Genomic DNA, 20,085 nt, shown 5'->3' on the forward strand with positions numbered 1-20,085 from the left:
AGGCTCCTGACTCCCAGAGAGTCCGAGCCAGCTGCATCTTTGATTGATTATTGATCAGAAACAACCAACATGCACCAACCCCAGCTGCTCCTGTTGGTAAACAATGTCCAGAGCACATTCCACAGCCATCAGAGAGTGAATTGTTTACATTTCTTTTCTCAGGCTTCTCAGCTAGAATAGGAGAAAAACCCTAGCAAAGGATTTTTCATAAAATACCGTGGCTACAGGTTTGGGCTTTTTATTTGGGGTTTTTTTTTGGTGGGTTTCCCTGAATGTTTATTCCCACTCTGGTTCAGCTGAAGGCAGAGTCCTGGCCCCTGTTTTGGCTCTTGTGCAGGAGGTGTCACTGAGCCAGATACTTTTCCAGGGCTGTCAGGCAAAGGTGCTGCAGGTGATGCTGTTGGAGACCAGCATGACCTCTTCACCTCCCTACATTCTGTGTCTGCCTCTGCTAAAGGCAAAAAAGGACAGATGGTGCCTTTTAGGGCAGTTCCCATAATTTCCTGTCACCTTTCCTGTTTCCTTTTTTTCTCTTAAGAGAGCAAAACTGGACTTAGTGGCCTCATATGATCCTGATAAGACCCCGAGGATGAGAACGTCAAAGCTTCTATTTTCTGTTGTCCTGCCTAAGGAATCTCCTTCCCTCTCACTTGTCTTTTCACATCCTGCAAAAAAAGAACTGTTCTTTCATTAGGCATCCAAGTACTGCTGTAATGAGCATGTTCAAGTAGCCCAGGAGGCATCTAACATTAGATACAGGGCTGGGATTGCATCCAAGCCTGCCCCAAACTTCTGAGAAATAGAATATGTTCCTTTAGTCATGAGGCAGGTTTCCTTTCCCTTGCCAGAATATGAATATAATGCTAGAATATTTATATTGAATACTATGAGTTTTTTAGAAGCACTGAGCTAGTATTTTTAAACAATGCAATAAAAGGAAGCACTTATTTCCATAACAATAACTGTCTTCTGTTTTTTTTCTAGCAAAGTGCAAAAGAGGAAGAGATGTTTCTCTGTGAATTATTAATCAGAAAATAAAAACAGAATTTTTTTTTGTTTGTTTAAATACTTGTTTTTCAGTGAAACAATCATGTTTCTTCATGAGATATTTCACCAGGGCTTAAAAGCAAGAATAGCTAACTGGCCTACCTTAATTCTAGGTAAGTTACTTTATTTTCTGGAGGGGTATAACTTTCATATTTAGTTTTGAAAATTCAGTAGGGATTTTTCTTTTTTTTTCTAAAGACGAGACTTCTTAAAAGTCGCTTTTGAAGGGAATGTATAAAAATGTATACATATATGCATAAAACCACAAGATCAGGTGTAGTAGGAATTCCATATGGGCAGTAATGGTCTGTATATGAGAATTCCTCTGCCCTAAGCATTGATTAGACTTGTATTTTTGGTAATGCTATCTGACCATTGGGTAAGCAGAACAACCATCACTGGGCAGGTGAAAGAGCTATGTTTAATGTTTCTAAATTGTTGGTATATTGGAAACAGAACTGATTATAGTAATTCACTTCCTGAGAAAACACTGCTTTCTTTAAAAATGTATTTTAATACATGGGTAGCTGGGGGGGGGAAAAAAAAAGGCATTTTTCTGCTTTTTCCAGCTGACTTATTTGACATTCTGCTGCCAATGCTGAACATATATCAAGAATTTGTTCGGAATCATCAATATAGCCTACAAGTGCTGGCAAACTGTAAGCAAAACAGAGATTTTGACAAACTCTTGAAGCAATATGAAGCCAACCCAGCATGTGAGGGCAGAATGCTGGAAACTTTCCTTACCTACCCCATGTTTCAGGTACTCCATGTGTACTTTTTGTATTTGGTTTTACTGTTTGGTAGATTCATTTTGTGTTACTGACATTGCAATCGATTGAGGGCTCTTCTTGCTTAACTAGAAGCACTCTCCTGAAAATTAGTTTGGTGTAATTTATTTTGATGGAGATCTGTGGAGGTCTCCTCCCCTGCTATGCTGGCTCATCTCCGCTCAGTCTCAGGAATGCTGAGGGGGAGTGTGGGGTGAGGATGGCACCAAAGAGTGGGGGACAGCCGTGAGGGGGCCCATGAGGGTGGGAATGCCACGGGAAGACACCACTGTGTAAATTAGGGCGACAGACTGGCACAACTCCCCGTGACTCCTTGATTTTTAATGTTAATGTGCTGCTGCCAACTGACTTCTGCTCATCCCCCAGTTCCAGAAAATTCTGCACCCCTTGCTCCCCCATTGGTTCCCCCTGAGAAACCACACCCGCTCTGCTTTCCCATTGGTGCGTCCCATGTCAATCTCACTTCAGCTCTGCCCTGACCCCTTTTCCATTGGGTGATTTGTGTCCTGACCCCGCCTCCCTACCCCAGTTACATACCCTGGCCCCGCCCCTGCTCCCCAGTGCAGCTGAGCCTGTGCTCCTGCCTCTCTCCTACCCTCACCTCACCCACGCCCTTGGAATTTTTCCTTTTATAAGCCCTACTGGATCCCCATGCCAAGAGTCCTCCTGTCTCTGGTGAGGCTGTGGTTACCCCATGTGGGCTCAGGCGTCTGGTGGGCTGGGGGAGTTGTCAGTGTGGCCCAAAGAGGAGATCCTTTCCGTGCTGCCGACAGCACCTGCCTGCGGAACCTACCTGGCCTCCCACACCAAGGAAAATCAGCAAGGAGCAGGTCCTTGACTTAGGACTCCTGATTATAAAGCCCAGAGGAAGATGATATTCAGTAACTTAGAACAGCCATAAGCACCTTACTGAGAATTCGTTTCCTGCTTTGCTCTTGAGTGACTTGGTCTTTAGAAAATGAAAAATAAACTGCGAAAGTTTTGAAAACTGTGCTTACCCTCCTGATGTCTTACTGTGATCTGCCTGGAGTAGGCATTTTCTGCTGTTTTACCATGTCTGTGAAGCACTGGCCTGAGAATTTTACGTCTTTTTCATTTAACCTGACATTTTCCTCACAAGGAATAGTGAACCCCCTCAGTTTGTGCAGTCACTGGCAGGCCAGATAGAGAAAATAAAATTAAAAAGGGGCATCAGTGACACTTATGTAAATGATAGTTATTCGTATTAGCCGAAGGAGCCATTAGCACCTGCGGCAATACTTTTTTAATTTTTGAAGTGGTATATTTTAAAGTTTTTGTGGGTATGGGGTTTCTTTGGGTTGAGTTGAAGCCGGGTCAAGGGAGGGAAGGAGATGGTCCTGTTCCTGCCTGATGAGGAATGTTATTATGTCATTGCTGGTGACTTTCCACATGAGCATAATGTTGCCTCTCCTCCTACATAAATCTTGTTGTGTCAGAGCAGTTATGCTGCACCATCGCTTGGTTAAAAGCCCTGAAGGGTCCTTCTTTCTGTGGTTAAAAGCTCTGAAGGGTCCTTGTTACCCTGTAGCCTTTAATAGACAAATGCTGGACATTCTTCCATCTCCTTTTGTGCAATGTGAATGTTTCCTGAATGCCGACAGGTCACCTGGTATTTTCAATGTCAAAAGAAATTTACATGCTCATCATGTATTAAAATTGAGGGAAGGTATATATGGATTTACTGATATTATATCTTATTGGTTTCAAGATTCCCAGATACATTATAACACTTCATGAACTTTTGGCTCACACACCTCACGAACACGTTGAGAGAAAAAGCCTTGAATTTGCTAAATCTAAACTAGAAGAACTTTCAAGGTAAGATTTTTCTACCTTCTGTCTGATAATTTTGAATTAAAGGTTTTGAAAAGAAAAATCAGTTTTTCTTTATTTTTATTTGTTTTTGTTCTTTTAAAAAGATATGCATTTTAAAGAAAGGGATCAAACCCAAAACAGAAGATAAAGAAAAAACCTAAAAATATGTCAGTGTAATATTTTGTCGGTTCTATTTATTTTTTTTGGTCAATTTTAAATCTCCAAGTGTCTCCTTGTATTTTGGTTAGGGAGAATTGAAATCACTATAGAAACCACCTATTCCTGGGTTATGAACAGAGCAGTTTTCTTTACATAAAGAAATTTTATTTTTCTGAATTTAAGGAGAGAAGGGCATTTTAAATAATTATGGTATTGGAAAGTACTTCGTTCTCTATCTGTGTCACAATTTTAACATGCTACTGTGAAAATTGACTTGTATATGTGCTTCAAATAATGCCAGCTAAGCAGGAACTAAAGATAATATTCTGAGAACTTTTGCTCCCTGTGGAAACCTGCACAGTGAGGCTCTTCCCTGAACCCCCAGACCTTTCTCAGATGTTCCTCTCATCAGCCCAGTGAGAAATGTGTTTCTGCTCTCTGGGAAATGCAGTTTTCTGCTGTGAACAAAGAGACCATGAGTGAACTCCAGGATATAAATATTCAGTGTCTGGAGTATTCACTAAAGGTGTGCTTGGAGAATATTTAGTTGTAAAAGATCTGCACGAGCAGATAAATCAGCTTTGGACTGGCTTCATCTCATAAGTCAGAGTTCACTGCTGATCCAACTATTCACCACTGAACACTCAGGACTGGAGTCTGAGACTGACTGATCCTCTCTGCTCATAAAGTCAGTAGAGACCGTAAATGTAAAATAAACTGACTCATTTCCATCCCTTTAAGGTAGTCCTGAGGGAGGAGGAGATTCCAGAAAGTGCAGTCCAGTCCCACTTTAGGAAAATATCATTGCAAGATCATATAAGCTCCTGGGTTGGTTTCAGTACTGAAAAATGTAAAGTCTGTATTTTTCTCTGTAAGGGGAGAATGCCTATATTAAAAAAAAAAAAATAGGAGAAAGGAAATGTTGAAATATCAAAGCTGTGCTTGTAGAAGGAAGGGAAAGAGGAAAGGAAAAAGGAAAAGAAAGGAAAGGGAAAGGAAAAGGACTGTTACATTGTAAAGATTGTAAAGATGAAGCAGGGACAGAGTAGGACCCTAAAGCCACGGAGAGGAAATTTACAGTGTGCCCTACATAATTCTAGGCAACACTTCCCTGTTTGTGGCATTAAGGATCAGGTTCTCTTCTATCAGCTGTGAAGTTTGAAGTTTCAGTGGCATCTGTCAGATGTGCTCAGGAGCAGTCACTAGTCTGCCAAATAGACTGCTGAAAAATCAAAATGATCACAAGAATGATTTGAAAAGGAGAGGAAAAAAGGCAGGAGACCTGCTCTGGAGTGCAGAGTGGAGTGATGAGGCACTGGCTGGGTAGATCTGTCGCAGGTGGTGAGGGGCATGCACTGTGTCTTCACGGACACAGCAGGTGTGAGGCACGTTTTGGGGAGATAAAGTGCATTTTTGTCCCCAACAGAGTGATGCACGACGAGGTGAGTGACACAGAGAACATCCGTAAGAACCTGGCCATAGAGAGGACCATAGTGGAGGGCTGTGACATACTGCTAGACACCAGCCAAACCTTTATCCGCCAAGGTAAGACATCCCTCTGCAAAGCTGCCCAAAAAAATGAAAAAAATTGCAGTGGAGGCAGCAGGGCTCACAGTGCCATCGTCAGGCTGGGCGCTGCGCTGAGCACTCGTCAGCATCCTGAGCCTGCCCCCTTGTCCCTGCAGGGTGAAAAGTGCCCTGAAAACAGGGGATTTTGGGCTGTGGTGGGACCTCAGCTCTGTGCTGTGCTCTGCAGGACAATCAGCAGCACGTGAGTGGCAAAGCCCCCCTGGGACTGTGCTTCACATTCTGCCTGGACTGTGGTCCCAAGGGGATGCAGCAGGGGAAGAGCAGCACTCTTCTCCTCTCTGTCTGTTGACGGCAGCTTTGGAAACTCCTTCTGTTGAAAATTAGTTGCAGCAGAGGTGGAATTTGTTGTTAAGTTCCAAAAAACTCTGCTAGAATAACATTTCCATTTTAAATAAGGGACAGGGTTTGGTTTTTTTTTGCCAGGAACTGCAAATTGGTTAAAATTCTTGCTTGGTGGTGTTTACTGTAGCTGCTTATTTTTCTCCCATTTATATAATATTTTACTTTTGGACCTCTTGAAGCCAGTTACTAGGCTTGTACAAAATAACTACAGATCTGTAGTGCAGGATTTTGATAGGTTTTGCTGCTTTGTGCTGAAAATCATTAAATGTACTCAGGAAAGGTTAGGAATATAATTTAGGTGCATCTCTTCATGAAGCCTTTTCCAGATAACCTCGGCAGAACATCTGGTATTTGATGGGGCCATATTGCACCTGTAAATTAATAGGCTTTCTGTACATTTTGTAATGTATTTTATGCTGTTTCTGTAGTTATGTGGCCAAATTATGAATTTTCTGTAATAACTTCCAATATTATTTTTACAATACACTAACAATATTGTTTTTACAAACCCTATTAAATTACTTGATTCTTCATTAAATGTATGCATTGTTATCTCTGAGATGTTTTAAGAGTTACGAATATGGTTTTCAGAAAAAAAAAAAAAGAAAAGGCAAGTTATTTTTTACCCAGAGGCAAAAAATTATAATGCTGTGATTATCCTAGGTTTACTTGTACTATGAAATCTAAATTTAACTTTCGAATTTTTTTCAAGATTATTACAATATGTAATACAAATATATATTTTTATTTATTGGGGTTTTCCCATTAAAACTGACTAACAATGTTTTGTCCATATACCCACTGCTTCATCAGTAAAACTTAGAATTCTTTTTTTGTGGGAATCGATCTGGACAAATTACTGTTGGCTTGTCAGGCCCAGGCCAAACCCTGTAAGTAAATTAAATTCAGATTTATTTCTAGGCACGCAGTCAGAGGGCAGTGGACAGGAGTGTGTGTTACAGAAAGCTGTATCTGCTTATCTGCTGGAACATCCACTGCCTGTGATTCTGTGCAAGGGCAGAAATCTGAATAAAGCAAATGAAGTAATGGAGCCCATTTTCCTTTTACATCTGGTAGTGGGGTCACTTTGGCAGTGGTGTCCATCTCCTCTGGTGTCAGTTAGGCTGCCTTTTGTTGTGTTGATTAGTGCAGATAGGCACAGGAGCCTCTTTTCCGGCTTAAAACCGGAGAGAGGTGCCACTACCTTTGTTCAGGCTTTTTTTGTGGATGTTAATGACAACTTTTTCGTGTGTTACAGACTCTACTTGTTTAAGAAGAGATTGATTCTGTTGAGTTGTGCATGTTGAGACCGCGGGAACTGTCCCTGGCAGTGCTTTGCAGTGCAGATTGTGAATTCTCTTTCGAGTTTCTTGTGGTCTGATTTTCCCTGCCTCTTACTTAGGTACAGATTTTATAGTCAGGCACACAAGGAAGTGAGGAACATTTTCCTTGTGAGGCTGAAGGACACTCAGTGAGTCTCAAATCTTTTGATATCCAAACAACTGAACACCCTGAGCCCCTCTGGTGCCTTCAAACACTCTGATGCTTCTGCCATCAGCTGCTGTGAATTTACCTGTGCTGATAAAGATATCATGACCACAAAATCCGGCAATAGCTGGAGCTGGAAGGGACTTTGGAAATTATCCATTCCAGTCTCAAAGCAGCACCAGCTGGAGGAGGTTGGTTTTTGCCTTGTCCAGTCAGTATTTTGTTGTTTCCAAGGACAGAGACCCTGCAGCCTCCCTGAATGAGCAACCTCTTACAATGTTTAACCCTCTGAGCAGTAAAAACAAACAACAAAAAAGAGTAAAAAAGCCCGAAAACCTCCAGCACGGGGAAAGCCAGATTGAGTTGGTCAATCAGGCAGTTCAATGTAGACTTCTGAATGGTTATGTTTGTTTATAAATACAGCCTTTTATATTCCTTGGATTGAGCAAAGGCTGAGAGAGTGACTGCTGAAGCACTGAAGTGCTTCGGCCTGAGGCTGGATAAAAATTCATAGGATTACACTATTGTCCAAACTATACTGTTAGTGAATGTTCTAAAATTAGCTTCACTTGCTCATTGCATCTGTGCATTGGCCAGTTGTGACCATTTTTTTCCCTTAAGAGGAAATCTGTGGTAGAGCCAATGCCCAGTTTTGTTAACCACTAAAGCCTGATGAGACTGCCCAAGGTCCTTGCTTGGTGTCAGCCATGCAGTATGTGTAGGAGATGTGTTCCTCTCTGCACATTTGAAAAAGAGAAAATGCAGTCTCTGTTTTCTGCTTTTAGAGAGAGGTTTGCTCTGTTTTACCTTATTAAACAGTATTTTAGCTCCGTGCAAGAACACTGTTTAACCTCAGCCCATTATGGCAGAACAGAGCACGTTAGTCCTGAAAGCATTCTAATGAGAATACAAATAAATAAACAACAATTACCAGTAGACTTACTTCTGTAAGCATATCACGTTTATAAGTACTATTACTGTACAAAGCAAAGCAGAAACAAAATGTACAGATTGAATATTGCTACCCTAAATGTGCAGATGGAATTCTAGGCCTAAAAGTACCCTGGGAATTTTGTCTGGAAGTTGTTTTGAACATGCTGGCCTTGCAGTGTGGCTTCAGGGACATTCAGTGTAACATGGAGAAGTCACGGTTCCAACACATGGAAATGATCTCCTCCCTCTCTCTAACAGCTGAGGCAGGTTGGCTGCTTGTCCAGGGGAAATGCACAACAGCCAGTAAATGTTTGGGGGTTTGGGTCAGAATGTAAGTGAATCTGAAATGTTCCAAACTCCTCTGCAAAATTCTAGAGCATAACTTCACTGTTCTGTTTTGGTGACACAAGTTGTGTTATACACGTTTAGTCTAAATGTGAAATGTCTGTCAGAGAACACTGTTCTCTGGCAAATTTACTGCTGTGTATTTTCCCATGTCAGCAGAAGTTTACACATTAATAATTCAAGGCTACTTAAATATATAGAGAGAGCTAAGCACAGAAAAAACTGTAGATAAATAGCACCTTTCTCAGTTACTGCAATTTCTCTGTTTGTTAATTCAAGATTGCATATGTGAACTTTGAGAAAGATAATCCTTTTGACAACACAGAGTAAGAATTGCTAATCTAATATTTCATGGGTAATTCTGTCAGGCTGGCATTGTGTCAGGGTGCCACCACTACTTTGAGCTTTGATGCAGCCGTGCCATTTCATATCTGGAAGGGGCAGGTCAAAGCCTTCTCCTGCTGCTTGTTCTGCTTTGCATCATCAGTTTCTTGGTGCTTTTGTGACCTTGCACCTATCAGGGAGCTAAGTCAGCTGCCTCTTCCCAGCATTATTTTCCTGCTGGTTTGGCTGTGTGAGTGCCTGATACTGGAAGAAGGCACGAGCCAGTGTAAAGGTAATGGTGAGGAGAGATGTGTGGGAAGGAGACTCGGAGGTCTCTTGGCTGCCCTGTCTGCTAACAGCAAGTTGTATGGTAGAAATATTTCTGTTTAATCTACAGAGGAGTTGCACTTCACCACCAAATTTAACTCTTGCTCCAAATTTGGAGGTGATACACATGGTGGGATCAATCTGGAAAAGTTGGTCACAGACTGAGATGTGAAACAGCAAGAGAAGCAGAGCTGTCCCCAGCCTGGAGCTCTGCAAAGCAAAATTCAGGCTTATGTAAGCAGGTTCAATTTAGTTCGGGAGTGTTTTACTGGCAACACATTTCGGATGAGCTGTGGAGCACTGACAATTATGCAGTACAAGATAAGAAGAAGAAATGTGCTTCATATCCATCTCTCTTGCACATGGCCACACACACAAACTCTTTTCCATCAAAAAGAACTTTTTCATGTTTGCATTCTCTGTCTCTTTGGTTTGAAGTGTCTTTTGCAAGTGTAGTGGCTGTCAGAATGGTGTTTGCTGTTCAGCCACATTTTGTGATTAATGGCCTCTCAGTGTGTTTAATTGCCTACTCAGCCCTGCATCTAATCCTGCCATGTTAGTCTAGACTGTACTTGAGTCTATTTATGATAATAAACAATGGGAACCTGTGCAGTAAAAAAGGATTGACTTGTGCTTGAAAGACATGCTGATACACATTGATACTGGGATGAAGAGTTGTGTTAATTAATGTGATAGTGTTCAATGAATTAACAGCGTGAGCACTGCCTACTAAATATTACTGTAATGCAGTAAATTTTGCACTTTCATTACCAGGTTCCCTTATTCAGGTCCCCTCAGTTGAGAGGGGAAAGCTGAGTAAAGTTCGCCTGGGCTCGCTGTCTTTGAAGAAAGAAGGAGAAAGACAATGCTTCTTGTTTACAAAACACTTCTTAATTTGTACAAGAAGTTCAGGAGGAAAACTGCATCTTCTTAAGGTATGGACTTCATATTATGATTTAATTTTCAAAATGAAAATACATCTGTGGTGAACTGTCAACATTTTGCTGTTTTATGGGTTTCATGTGAGCTTTGCATTAGTGGTTATAAACAAAAGTGGGATGGTGCACAGTGTTTAACTGCCTTGTCTTTTCATTGCAAGTAATAGAATGCAGTCAATTTTCTTTTATTAGAGCCAGTTAATTCTAGTAAACTGGGGATTAGAAAAAAGGCATTGATGTATCTATTTGTTTGAAGTAGTGAATAAATTCAGTGTATGTAGCGCTGAATTTAAGTAAGTTTTCAGTGCATAAATCAGTCAGTACAACCCTGCAGAATTGCCAAAGAACATTTTCCAGAGCTCTAATAAAATTAATTCTCAAAGTCAATTCAGTTTTCCTGAACAGCATGTTCTCTTAAAATAAAATGTCATCTAAGAACAATCTAGTTATATTTGTTGAGAATCAGTCTTTCATAGTGCTGGCTTGTGGGTAAGAGATGTTGGTAGTTCATGGAGTGGGTTATGTTGAATGGAATTTTAATGGAATTTTAATTTGGCATACCAAGAGGTTATTAAGGGTCATGTGCTTTCCCACTTTGCACCTCTTACATAGTTCAAGTACTTATGCAAAATAAATAGCGTCTAATAGAACCTTTAAAAAAACCTTGTACGTATTTGACTTAAATTCAGAAGATGAAATTCTAGTTAACTTTTTTGGAACTTGTGAACAAGTCTGTGTGTGCCATAAGTTAAAGTGCGGTAAAAGTGAAAGAAGTTTTATGCATTGTACTATTGATCTGCTGGATTAAGGAAAACATTATATTTAATCAGTTTGGGTTTAGTTCTTTAAGGAAAAAATGTGCATCATGAAATTGATGTGTCTTCCTCAGAGCTCTGAGTAATGTAAAATGTTACAGTCAGGCCTGTCAACATTTAAAAAAACCTGTGACAAATGGGAATAAATAACACTTGTGTGAAATGTGCTTTGTTTCCACAGACAGGAGGTGTTCTGTCTCTGATAGAATGCACACTGGTCGAGGAGACAGAAGCGAGTGATGATGATTGTAAGTTAAATTCAGCTGTCAGTAGTAAGTACAGTTTCTAGTTTCCTAAAATTAGTACTTTTTTTTTTTTTTTTTTCATAAGAGCAAATAGATATGTTGTTGTGAAACCAGTAGAATACAGTGTAAAACTGATCCATTAGAATTGCTGTTCCAGTAATGGACATGCTGACTTGGATTGGGCATTGTTTTGTTGTATTTGTTCCTGCTGTTAACACCCCTTACTGGGTTTTCAAGAGTGTTGGCTGGAGAAATGTGACAAATTATTTGCTGGCTTTCCTATTCAAGTTCACGCAGAGCATTGTGAGAAATAAAATTAAAATAAAAATTAAAAAAAAGAAAGTACAATAAAATTAAAAAAAAAAAAAAAGAAAAGAAAAAAAAATAAAAAAAATTTTTAAATAATAAGGATAAGCTGCATAATAATTAGCTTTCTGGAATACCTGGGAGTTGACTGATTTGAAAGAATTAATGGGAAGATTTTTGTCTTGGGCTCCCCACAAATCTGGACTGCAAGCTTATTGAAATGGAATTACAAAATACAGTCTCAGGCTTATTTTATTGTTACTCCTTTTGTCTTCCATTGTGCAGTTTGTCTAGTTTTGCACTTGAATTGTGACAGTAATTTTGTTAATTTGAGTGATACATGTAGTATGGTAAGGATGTATTAGCATACGAGTGTTATAAGAAACTTTATCTTGAAGAGCAAATCGCGGTATTTTTGTGCTTGGCATATGTGAAGAGCAAAATGAGTTGCTGGATAATTAATTGGATTTGCTCTTTATCAGTAAGATGTTTTATAGCATTTCCATTATAATGAAATCACTGTTTTCTTTGTCCCATGCTGTGGCGTTTCATGTTGTGACTTTTTTTTCTCCCCCTCTGGCTGTAAAGCCAAAGGTTCTGGGCAGGTGTTTGGACACCTGGATTTCAAGCTGATAGTGGAGCCCGCGGATGCTCCTCCTTTCACTGTTGTGCTTTTGGCCCCGTCACGGCAGGAGAAAGCTGCATGGACAAGTGACATCAGCCAGGTACCTTGTGCTTTTCTGTCTTGGTGTGAACAGACAGGTGTCTGCTAAGGACAAACTGCCCCATGGACAGAGATAACTGCCCCAGCTCTGACAGATGGAAATGGAATTCACACCCCCATTTCCAACCTAAGACATTTTTTCACCTGGTTTTGGTGAGGTCTTCCTTCAGTCTGAGCTTCTGGAAAACAGCCTGACACAGGGGTGCTGAACACCTTTGATTTCCTGTGAAAAACCCTTAGTGCTGCCTGTTCCCCTCAAAATTCTCTTTTTGCATTTGAGTCATCAGGAAAGTGTGTTTCTCAAGAACAGAGATGGGGTATAAATTTCAAAATTGTCCATGTACAAGCATAGTGGTAAGCATTCTTATGTTTAAGAAGAGCCCATCTAGACACATATTTTGATTTAATAAGGATAGTACTGGTTGATTAATGATTTTCATACAGATCAAAACCACCTGAGTTCTAGTGTGAAAATGGTGCCATATCACATGAATAATGAAGTAAGAAAATGGGATAAACTCTTTTTTCCACCAAAAATGAATACTAACAAACCATTATAAATAATTGCTGAGCATTCTGACAGCGTGCAGGAACTGTCTGTGTTGTGAATGAACAAAAAAGGGTGTTTTAAATTCTTTAAATGTCAGGGATAAGTTGTTGGGATTTTTTAAAATCACTTTTTCTTTAAACATAATAGACAAACTTTGTCATAATCTATTTGTGGAAAGAAGTTGAATGCAAAAAAAAGCCCAAAACCCCTAAGCTTTCAGCTAACCAGAGCTAAATCAAGGCTATTTGTGTTTTGTTTATGCACACAAACAAGAACATTCATCTCTCATAGTTCTGAATTCAGGTCCTATCCTCTATTAATTTAGAGAGAAATAGCTGATTAGAGGAATATCAGCATGGAATGTCATGCATTTCCAAAGTTGCTATCATTGCTGTCAACAGCTCCAGATGAATCATCATCATAATGAGGAGAAATTGCTTAAAAAATAAGAATTCTGACTTATTTTGTGCTGGATTAACATTTTTGAAAGAACAAAAATAGGCAAATAAAAATCTCAAAATATAGTATGAGCTACAACTTGCTGTCTTACAGACAGACCTGGTTGGAGAAGTTTTTACAGAACAGACTTTCAGGGAATTATTCTTCTTCCATTGACATATAAAATCACAGGAGTTATTTGCTGGTGTGGAAAGACCATTTAAGAATGCTACTAAGTCCATTCTTAGCCTAAATTATAATAATTCTAAAAATCATCTGATACCATGATTGGTGATACGGGCTTCTTTGTAATATTTCAAGGTCAAATAGGGGAAATATAAGTACTTCTATTAAATGTGTTTCTCAATGCTTTTATGTAATGATTTGAGAAAATCATACTGTGAATTACTGCAGCTGCACTTTCCAAATAATCTTAAAATCCTGAATTGAAACCCACATAAAACTGCATAGATGATACTTTAAATTTGTAACTGTAGATGTAATCTAAACCTGAAGAGGCCTGTCATTATCAGGTTTGAGCAATCCAGTATCAGTCACTGGTTTGAAATGAAATATTTCACAGCCTGAAGGCTACATGTGTTCTTGAAGTCAGGATGAATGTGTGTGATAATTTCTGAAACTCCTTTTTACTGATGTAAGGAGATTGTCCATATATATATATGTATATTTATATGTATACATATGTATGTATATATATGTGTATGAATAAAAGTAGAAAGTATAAAGCAGACAAGAGCCCTGCAGTGTTTGGTAGAGATCCAGCCCCTTCCCCAGCTCTGTTCCCTTCTTTGGGCTCATCTGAACTACATAAAAGTGCACATAAAAGTCCCTCCTAATTCCCAGCCTCAAACATTTATACAGGAGTTTGCAGGGAGCAGCTTGGACAGCTTCCTCACAGCTGCGTTTCACAAGGAGCACCACTTGAATTTGTTTTCACAAATGTGTTTCTGGAAGCTTTTTATATTCCCTTCTGGTCTTCTGCACGGAGTAGAGGTTAAGGTATTACTGTACCCCTTGGAGTATAAAGCATTCTGATTTTCTTGTGGTCTTGATTTCTCAAGCTTACACTCTTTGAGGAAATACTAGAAATAATGAGTTTTGTTCCCTTTCAAAGGAGCTTCAAAGGAAATATCACTTCCAAGTCAAAATACTTAATCATGTGGAAAAAAAAAGGTTTCTGAACAGGATACCCTGAGAGGCAAAGGCCAGAGAAGCATGTCAACTCTTAATTCCTGCATCACTGCTTTTCATTTGGGAAAATACCTTGTCTTAATCAGCCCATACCCTGCAAAGGCTGTGCTTCAAACTTATAGGGATATAAAAAGTGTTCTGAATTTAACAGTTTTCAATGTTTATTTCCACAGTGCATTGATAATATAAGGTGCAATGGATTAATGACAATAGTGTTTGAAGAAAACTCCAAAGTCACAGTGCCACATATGATCAAGTAAGTGCAGCAGAGGACAGAATAGATTGTTGTGTTTGCTCAATTTACAACATTTTAACAAGAGAAAGCATGTGTTTAGAAAATACAAACCTTTAATTTTTTTCCCCTCCCATTTTGGTTGAGTGGAACTGATTCTCTATCCCAAAACATGTATTTTCAAATCCTTTTCTTGGAGGTGTAGGGATCACTCAGAGTGGTGAACTCTCAATTCCCAGTGTTGGATCACAATTTAGCGTTACCTGGGTTTTGAGTAGTTGACTTCAGGTATGCCTTAGATGGATGATTTTTTTCTCAGGTTTTCTTTTTCATCTCATAATTTTATTGGAGATTTTTTACAAGTCTTCAGAATTTATGTGACTGCAGACAATTTCACCATTTTGAAAGCTATTTTGTTATATTAGCCAAAGTTTTTGTTCTCTGTATTTCTGTTACTTCTGGTAAAAGATTACTTTCTCTCGTGATTTTAACTGATCACATCAAAGTAGCACCATTGTTTATAAGGTTATTTCCCTTATGTTTGGACTCTCTCAGTATTTATTGTAATAAGCGGGTTTTGTTTCTAGTGAGATATTTTCACTACCTGATTCCAGATTTTTAACACAGCTTGGATCTTCTACATACCTCAATTTACCTGAGTTTTACTTATTAGAATCCAATTAATATATAAGTAAATGAAACATAAGGATACAAAACTATTTCCTGTCTCACCATTATCTGTCACATCTCTTGGTTTCTCAAAAGCCTCTTCTGTTGTTGTTTCCTCTCCTGTCTTTGTGCTTAGAAAGGTGAGAGAAAAAGCATCTGGGAATGCACTGTTAGGGCACACACCTTTGATCCCTGCAAATAAGGCATTTTATTGTCTGCAGCTTTATTCCAGGAACATTCCAGTGCATAACAACTTCTGCCACCCTCTGAATTTTAAAAGGACATTTGTTCCCTTTCAAAGTACAGCAGGACCTCAGTCCCTGTGCCAACAGAAGGGAATATTAATTCTGAAGAACATACAGGAGCTTCATTACAGACACAGACTGGGTGTTCTCCTTCTTAAATTTGACTTGCCTGATCTGCAGCACAGTTTGACTTTCAAAGTCAGATGTCACTGGATGGTATAAACAAAATATTGCTGCTTTGGAGGGTCTATAGTGAGAAACAAGATTTTTTTGTTGCTGTTTCTTTTATGTAATACAGTGTAGAATTGTGTGGAATATTCTTACCTTTCTTCTCAGCAAATCCAATAATGTTTTACAAAAGGATGGGGTGTATTGAAAGATGCTTCACTTAGTATTCATCCTGTTTATTTACAAACTTAGCAAAACAGAATTTGAGGGGAAACACCCCCCCCCCCCCCCATTATGGATAGGGTTATGTAAACGTTTTTGGTGGGTTTTTTTTTCAAGCCAAAATTTATTGGGTTTTGGTTTTGGTTTTTTCACTAAAATAAAGATTTTTCTTGGTTTCTGCATTGAAATTTGAGATGTTTTGTGCTGTTCCCTATTTACTTTCTTAAAAAATAATTCTTGGAGCTGAAGGCAGGTGTTAATTTGCAGGTAAGCCTTAAAACTAGCTAAGGGGTTAATTTTTAGGATCCATCACTTTATTTTAGATAAAGCTTGATCCCAGCAGAAGACATTGCAATGAATTATCCCATACTGAGTATTTAGTAATATTGACCTATGGGCCACAATAGCCTGAAAGAGACAAGAGGGGACCATTCTGCCACCTGTTCCATTTCAGAAATGTAAGCATGATTAACAGTTTCTTAGACTTTGAAGTGTAAAGCATTTGCCAGAAATAAAATTTAAATTCCCTTTGTTATGGAAGCAGTTTTCATGACAAATTAAAAGTTTTCCTGCACTGATGAAACACAATAGTGCATAAATATTTGCTGCTTTTTTGTTGACAGGAACAGCTAAAGGGTACCACTCCTTTAATGCCTTGAGAGGCTCCTAGAGCAGAGGCTAGACAGACTTAAAGGAATAAAGTGGGTATTTATTAAAAGGCCTTCAAAGGACACACCTTGGGCAGTACAAGAGCCCAGCTGTGGCCACACCCAAGATGAACCCAAGACAGACCCCAGAGGGACTCTGAGTCACGAAAGTTCACAGTTATGTACTAATATAATATTCAGTTTCAATGGTTAAGTTGTGTTATTAATCACAGTTATATACTAATATAATAATATACCAATGCAGTACAGAATCTGGAAAACATGAAAGCTCAAACTTAAGGCATCACCTTGGCCATGATCACTCGTTGGTAAAGTGTTTTAAATTTGGCTTTTGTGTAGATCTGACGCCCGTCTTCACAGAGATGACATCGATATTTGCTTCAGCAAGACGCTGAATTCCTGCAAAGTCCCCCAAATCCGCTACGCGAGCGTGGAGCGCCTCTTGGAGCGGCTGACGGACCTGCGGTTCCTGAGCATCGACTTCCTCAACACCTTCCTGCACACCTACCGCATCTTCACCACCGCCGCCGTGGTCCTGGAGAAGCTCTCCGACATCTACCGGCGGCCCTTCACCTCCATTCCTGTCAGGTGAGCCCGGGGCCTGCACCTTCCCGGGACCTCTCTGTCACAGATCGCTGGGAGGGATATCACTGCCTCAGTCACTGTTGGTTTTGTGGGGGTTTTCCTCATTATTGTCTGCTTGTAAATAATCTGAGAGAATGGTTCTCAATAATAGATGCTTCTTCTGCGTGTAAATAATCTAAGAGAAAGGTGTAAACAGGACGCCAGTTTTATGGAAGGTCTGTCTCAGCTATGTGCCCAAGCTTTGAGGACGAAGTGTCACACAGATTTTGCAGTGCCATGTGGATTTGCTCAAAATTGAAGCGTTTTCACTTAAATCTGTTCAGTGCTTGCTACCGTTTTGCTCTTCTTGTGTTTCTGCCCCTCAGGTCTTTGGAGCTGTTCTTTGCCACCAGTCAGAACAACAGAGGGGAGTACCTGGCTGATGGCAAGTCGCCGCACCTCTGCCGCAAGTTTTCCTCTCCTCCTCCCCTGTCCCTCTCCAGGACCTCCTCCCCCGCCAGGACCCGCAAACTGTCCCTGACCTCCTCGCTGAACTCCAGGATCGGTGCCCTCGACCTCTCAGCCTCGTCTGTGGCCAGCAGTCCTACCTCAAACTACAGCCCGGCCACGTCGCCGCCGCCCACGGGCAGCAAGGCGCCGCTGGACCTGAGCCGGGGGCTGTCGTCCCCCGAGCAGAGCCCGGGCTCGACCGAGGACAGCCTGGAGAACCCACGCCTGGACCTCTGCAACAAGCTGAGGAGGAGCATCCGCAGAGGTATTGCACGCCCGCGGAGCACTGGAGTGCAGCGTGCTGCTCGCTGCCTGTTCACAACGCATATTTGGGGCTTTGGATGAATCCCTGCCCTTTGCTCAGGTCTCTGGCAGCAGGCAGCGGCTTTATGGAGGTGGTCAGCACCTGAAAAGCCACTCTTGATCACAAGTTCTTTAGTAATGGCTGATTTGGTCTATAAGAGAATGAATTATTTATTTAATAGACACAAAACTAACAGACGTAAGACTTAAAACAAGCTAATATTACACAGGAATAAGTACAAAACCCCCCTACTAATATACAGCATGAGGTTAAAGGTACCTGTTAATGTTACAGCTAGTGAAGAAACAATACAGCTTAGGATTCAATGGCTCTTACCATCCAGTGGTTGGTGGAGCACACATTGAGGTCCTTTCCCTGAATCCCCAGGCAAGCATCCATGGAATCTGTCCAAACTCCAGGGAAAAGTCTCCAGCACTTTCAGGGTGTAGGAGGCTTCTGCCTCTGTGGCAACTCTTTTGTAGTTTGTGAGTAAGGAATATTTCTTTTATCCCTTCCCACATCTGCTCTCAAGGCTGAGATGTTGTTTCTTAGCTGGGGCCTGAGCCCTTTGGTGCTGGAGATGACCCCTTTGGGCCTTTCAGCCTGGGTTGTCTTCTCACATGTGCACCCACTGCCTGTGTCAGAGAGGGGAGGACAGTCCTGGCACACTGCTGCTCCTCTGGTTGAGGTTCTGCTGTGCTCTCTGATCCCAGCCCTTTGCTGCTCCTTCCCAACAGCAGCAGCATGGCAAAGCCGCAGGATCACAGAATGCCCTGGGTGGGAAGGGACCTTAAAGCTCATCTTGTTGCAACCCACAGCACCTTTGTCTGTTTTCACTTCAGTGCAGTGTAAGGAGAAAGGCAGAAGAGAATATTTGATGTTTGCTGAGGTGAGAGATTTTTGAGTTGTACCATGTACTGCGGGAAGTGAAATACTATGTCAAAAAGAAAGACCTAACAGCTTTAACATGTTTGCAGAGGGGGCTGCTTTTCCAGGGAGATTCCATCACTAATCCAAATAAATAATGCCTGTGATGTGCTCAGTACATCAGTGACATTTGCACCAGGCGGTGTGAATGTCACCTGGTTATCCCTCCAGAAGTTACGAGTCTAGAATAGATTAATTGCTCCTGAGCAAATGCCTGCTTCCTCTAGGGATTCTGTAAGGCACCTTGCAATAGGTTTTATTTCCAGAGGGTGAGGCTGGTTGATAAAAGCCTCAGTGTGGGCCTCTAGGGTTGGGAGCATTGTAGGTATAGACGGAAAAGCAAGGAAGTAGCTTCAGTCTCACAGGAAACAGAAATGGACGTTACTTCTCCTTTGGGGACAGGGGAATGATCTTCTTAATTGGAATAGAAGTTTGCAGTGATCTTTTGTTTTATTGTTGTTACACTAAACAGAAAATGATACAATTTAAAAATGCTTTTTCTGTTTCTCAAATTAATATTTTAAAAATGGTTGTACATGGCCTGGCTTACTGTCTGAGGAATTTGATCTGTAAATCTGAGCAAAATGTAGTTCAGTTTTAGTTGGTAGTACTATAACAACAAAAAACCAGAGAGAGGAAAGAAGAAAAGGATTACCAAATACAAAGTAAGACAAATACGATTGAAATTTATGTCTGCTCCCTACTGATGAAGTAGCGGTGCCCTGCTAATAAGTTAGATATTTCATTGTGCCAGGGGGTTGTTTTTACAGAATACTGCCTATTGTTTAACCAAAAAAACCCATTTTAACTGGGAAGTTATCCACTGTAGCGTTCTAGGAGTCTGCCTGTCAAGAGCAGGGTGTCATCAGAATAATGTTGGGGTTTTGGCCATGGGATGGTCTATACAACACCTGATCTGCTGACACTTGATGCAGTTTTCAAAAAGCACAGGAAGGGTGACCCTGGAAACTACAGGCCCATCAGTCTCACTTCAGCACCTGGTAAGGCCATGGAGAAAATTACCCTGGGAGGTATTGGGAAACACCTTGAGGCATCATGTTACAGAAAAATGGACAAAACCTCTCCAGCAGCAGTGCAGCCCTGAGCAGCAGGCACTCCTCACTCAGCTGCCTCCTCTCCAGTATTGTGTGTGCATGCTGAGCACA

The 20,085-nt window shown here is 40.6% G+C and overlaps 1 protein-coding gene across 1 annotated transcript in view; it reads left to right on the top strand.

Annotated features, from left to right (window-relative positions):
• The window catches only part of RASGRF2 (Ras protein specific guanine nucleotide releasing factor 2), a 124,509-nt gene that overhangs the window by 55,126 nt on the left and 49,298 nt on the right, over positions 1 to 20,085 (top strand). Inside the window, exons 6-15 of the mRNA XM_041426632.1 lie at positions 1,081 to 1,160; positions 1,617 to 1,810; positions 3,568 to 3,677; positions 5,260 to 5,378; positions 9,957 to 10,117; positions 11,117 to 11,183; positions 12,075 to 12,211; positions 14,584 to 14,666; positions 16,954 to 17,202; positions 17,565 to 17,953. Of these exons, the coding sequence (XP_041282566.1) occupies positions 1,081 to 1,160; positions 1,617 to 1,810; positions 3,568 to 3,677; positions 5,260 to 5,378; positions 9,957 to 10,117; positions 11,117 to 11,183; positions 12,075 to 12,211; positions 14,584 to 14,666; positions 16,954 to 17,202; positions 17,565 to 17,953 (1,589 nt within the window). The remainder of the gene's footprint in view (positions 1 to 1,080; positions 1,161 to 1,616; positions 1,811 to 3,567; positions 3,678 to 5,259; positions 5,379 to 9,956; positions 10,118 to 11,116; positions 11,184 to 12,074; positions 12,212 to 14,583; positions 14,667 to 16,953; positions 17,203 to 17,564; positions 17,954 to 20,085) is intronic.

Source organism: Onychostruthus taczanowskii, unplaced genomic scaffold (assembly GCF_017590055.1).
Source record: "Onychostruthus taczanowskii isolate IOZ18803 unplaced genomic scaffold, ASM1759005v1 scaffold92, whole genome shotgun sequence".
Taxonomy (NCBI): Eukaryota; Metazoa; Chordata; class Aves; order Passeriformes; family Passeridae; genus Onychostruthus; species Onychostruthus taczanowskii.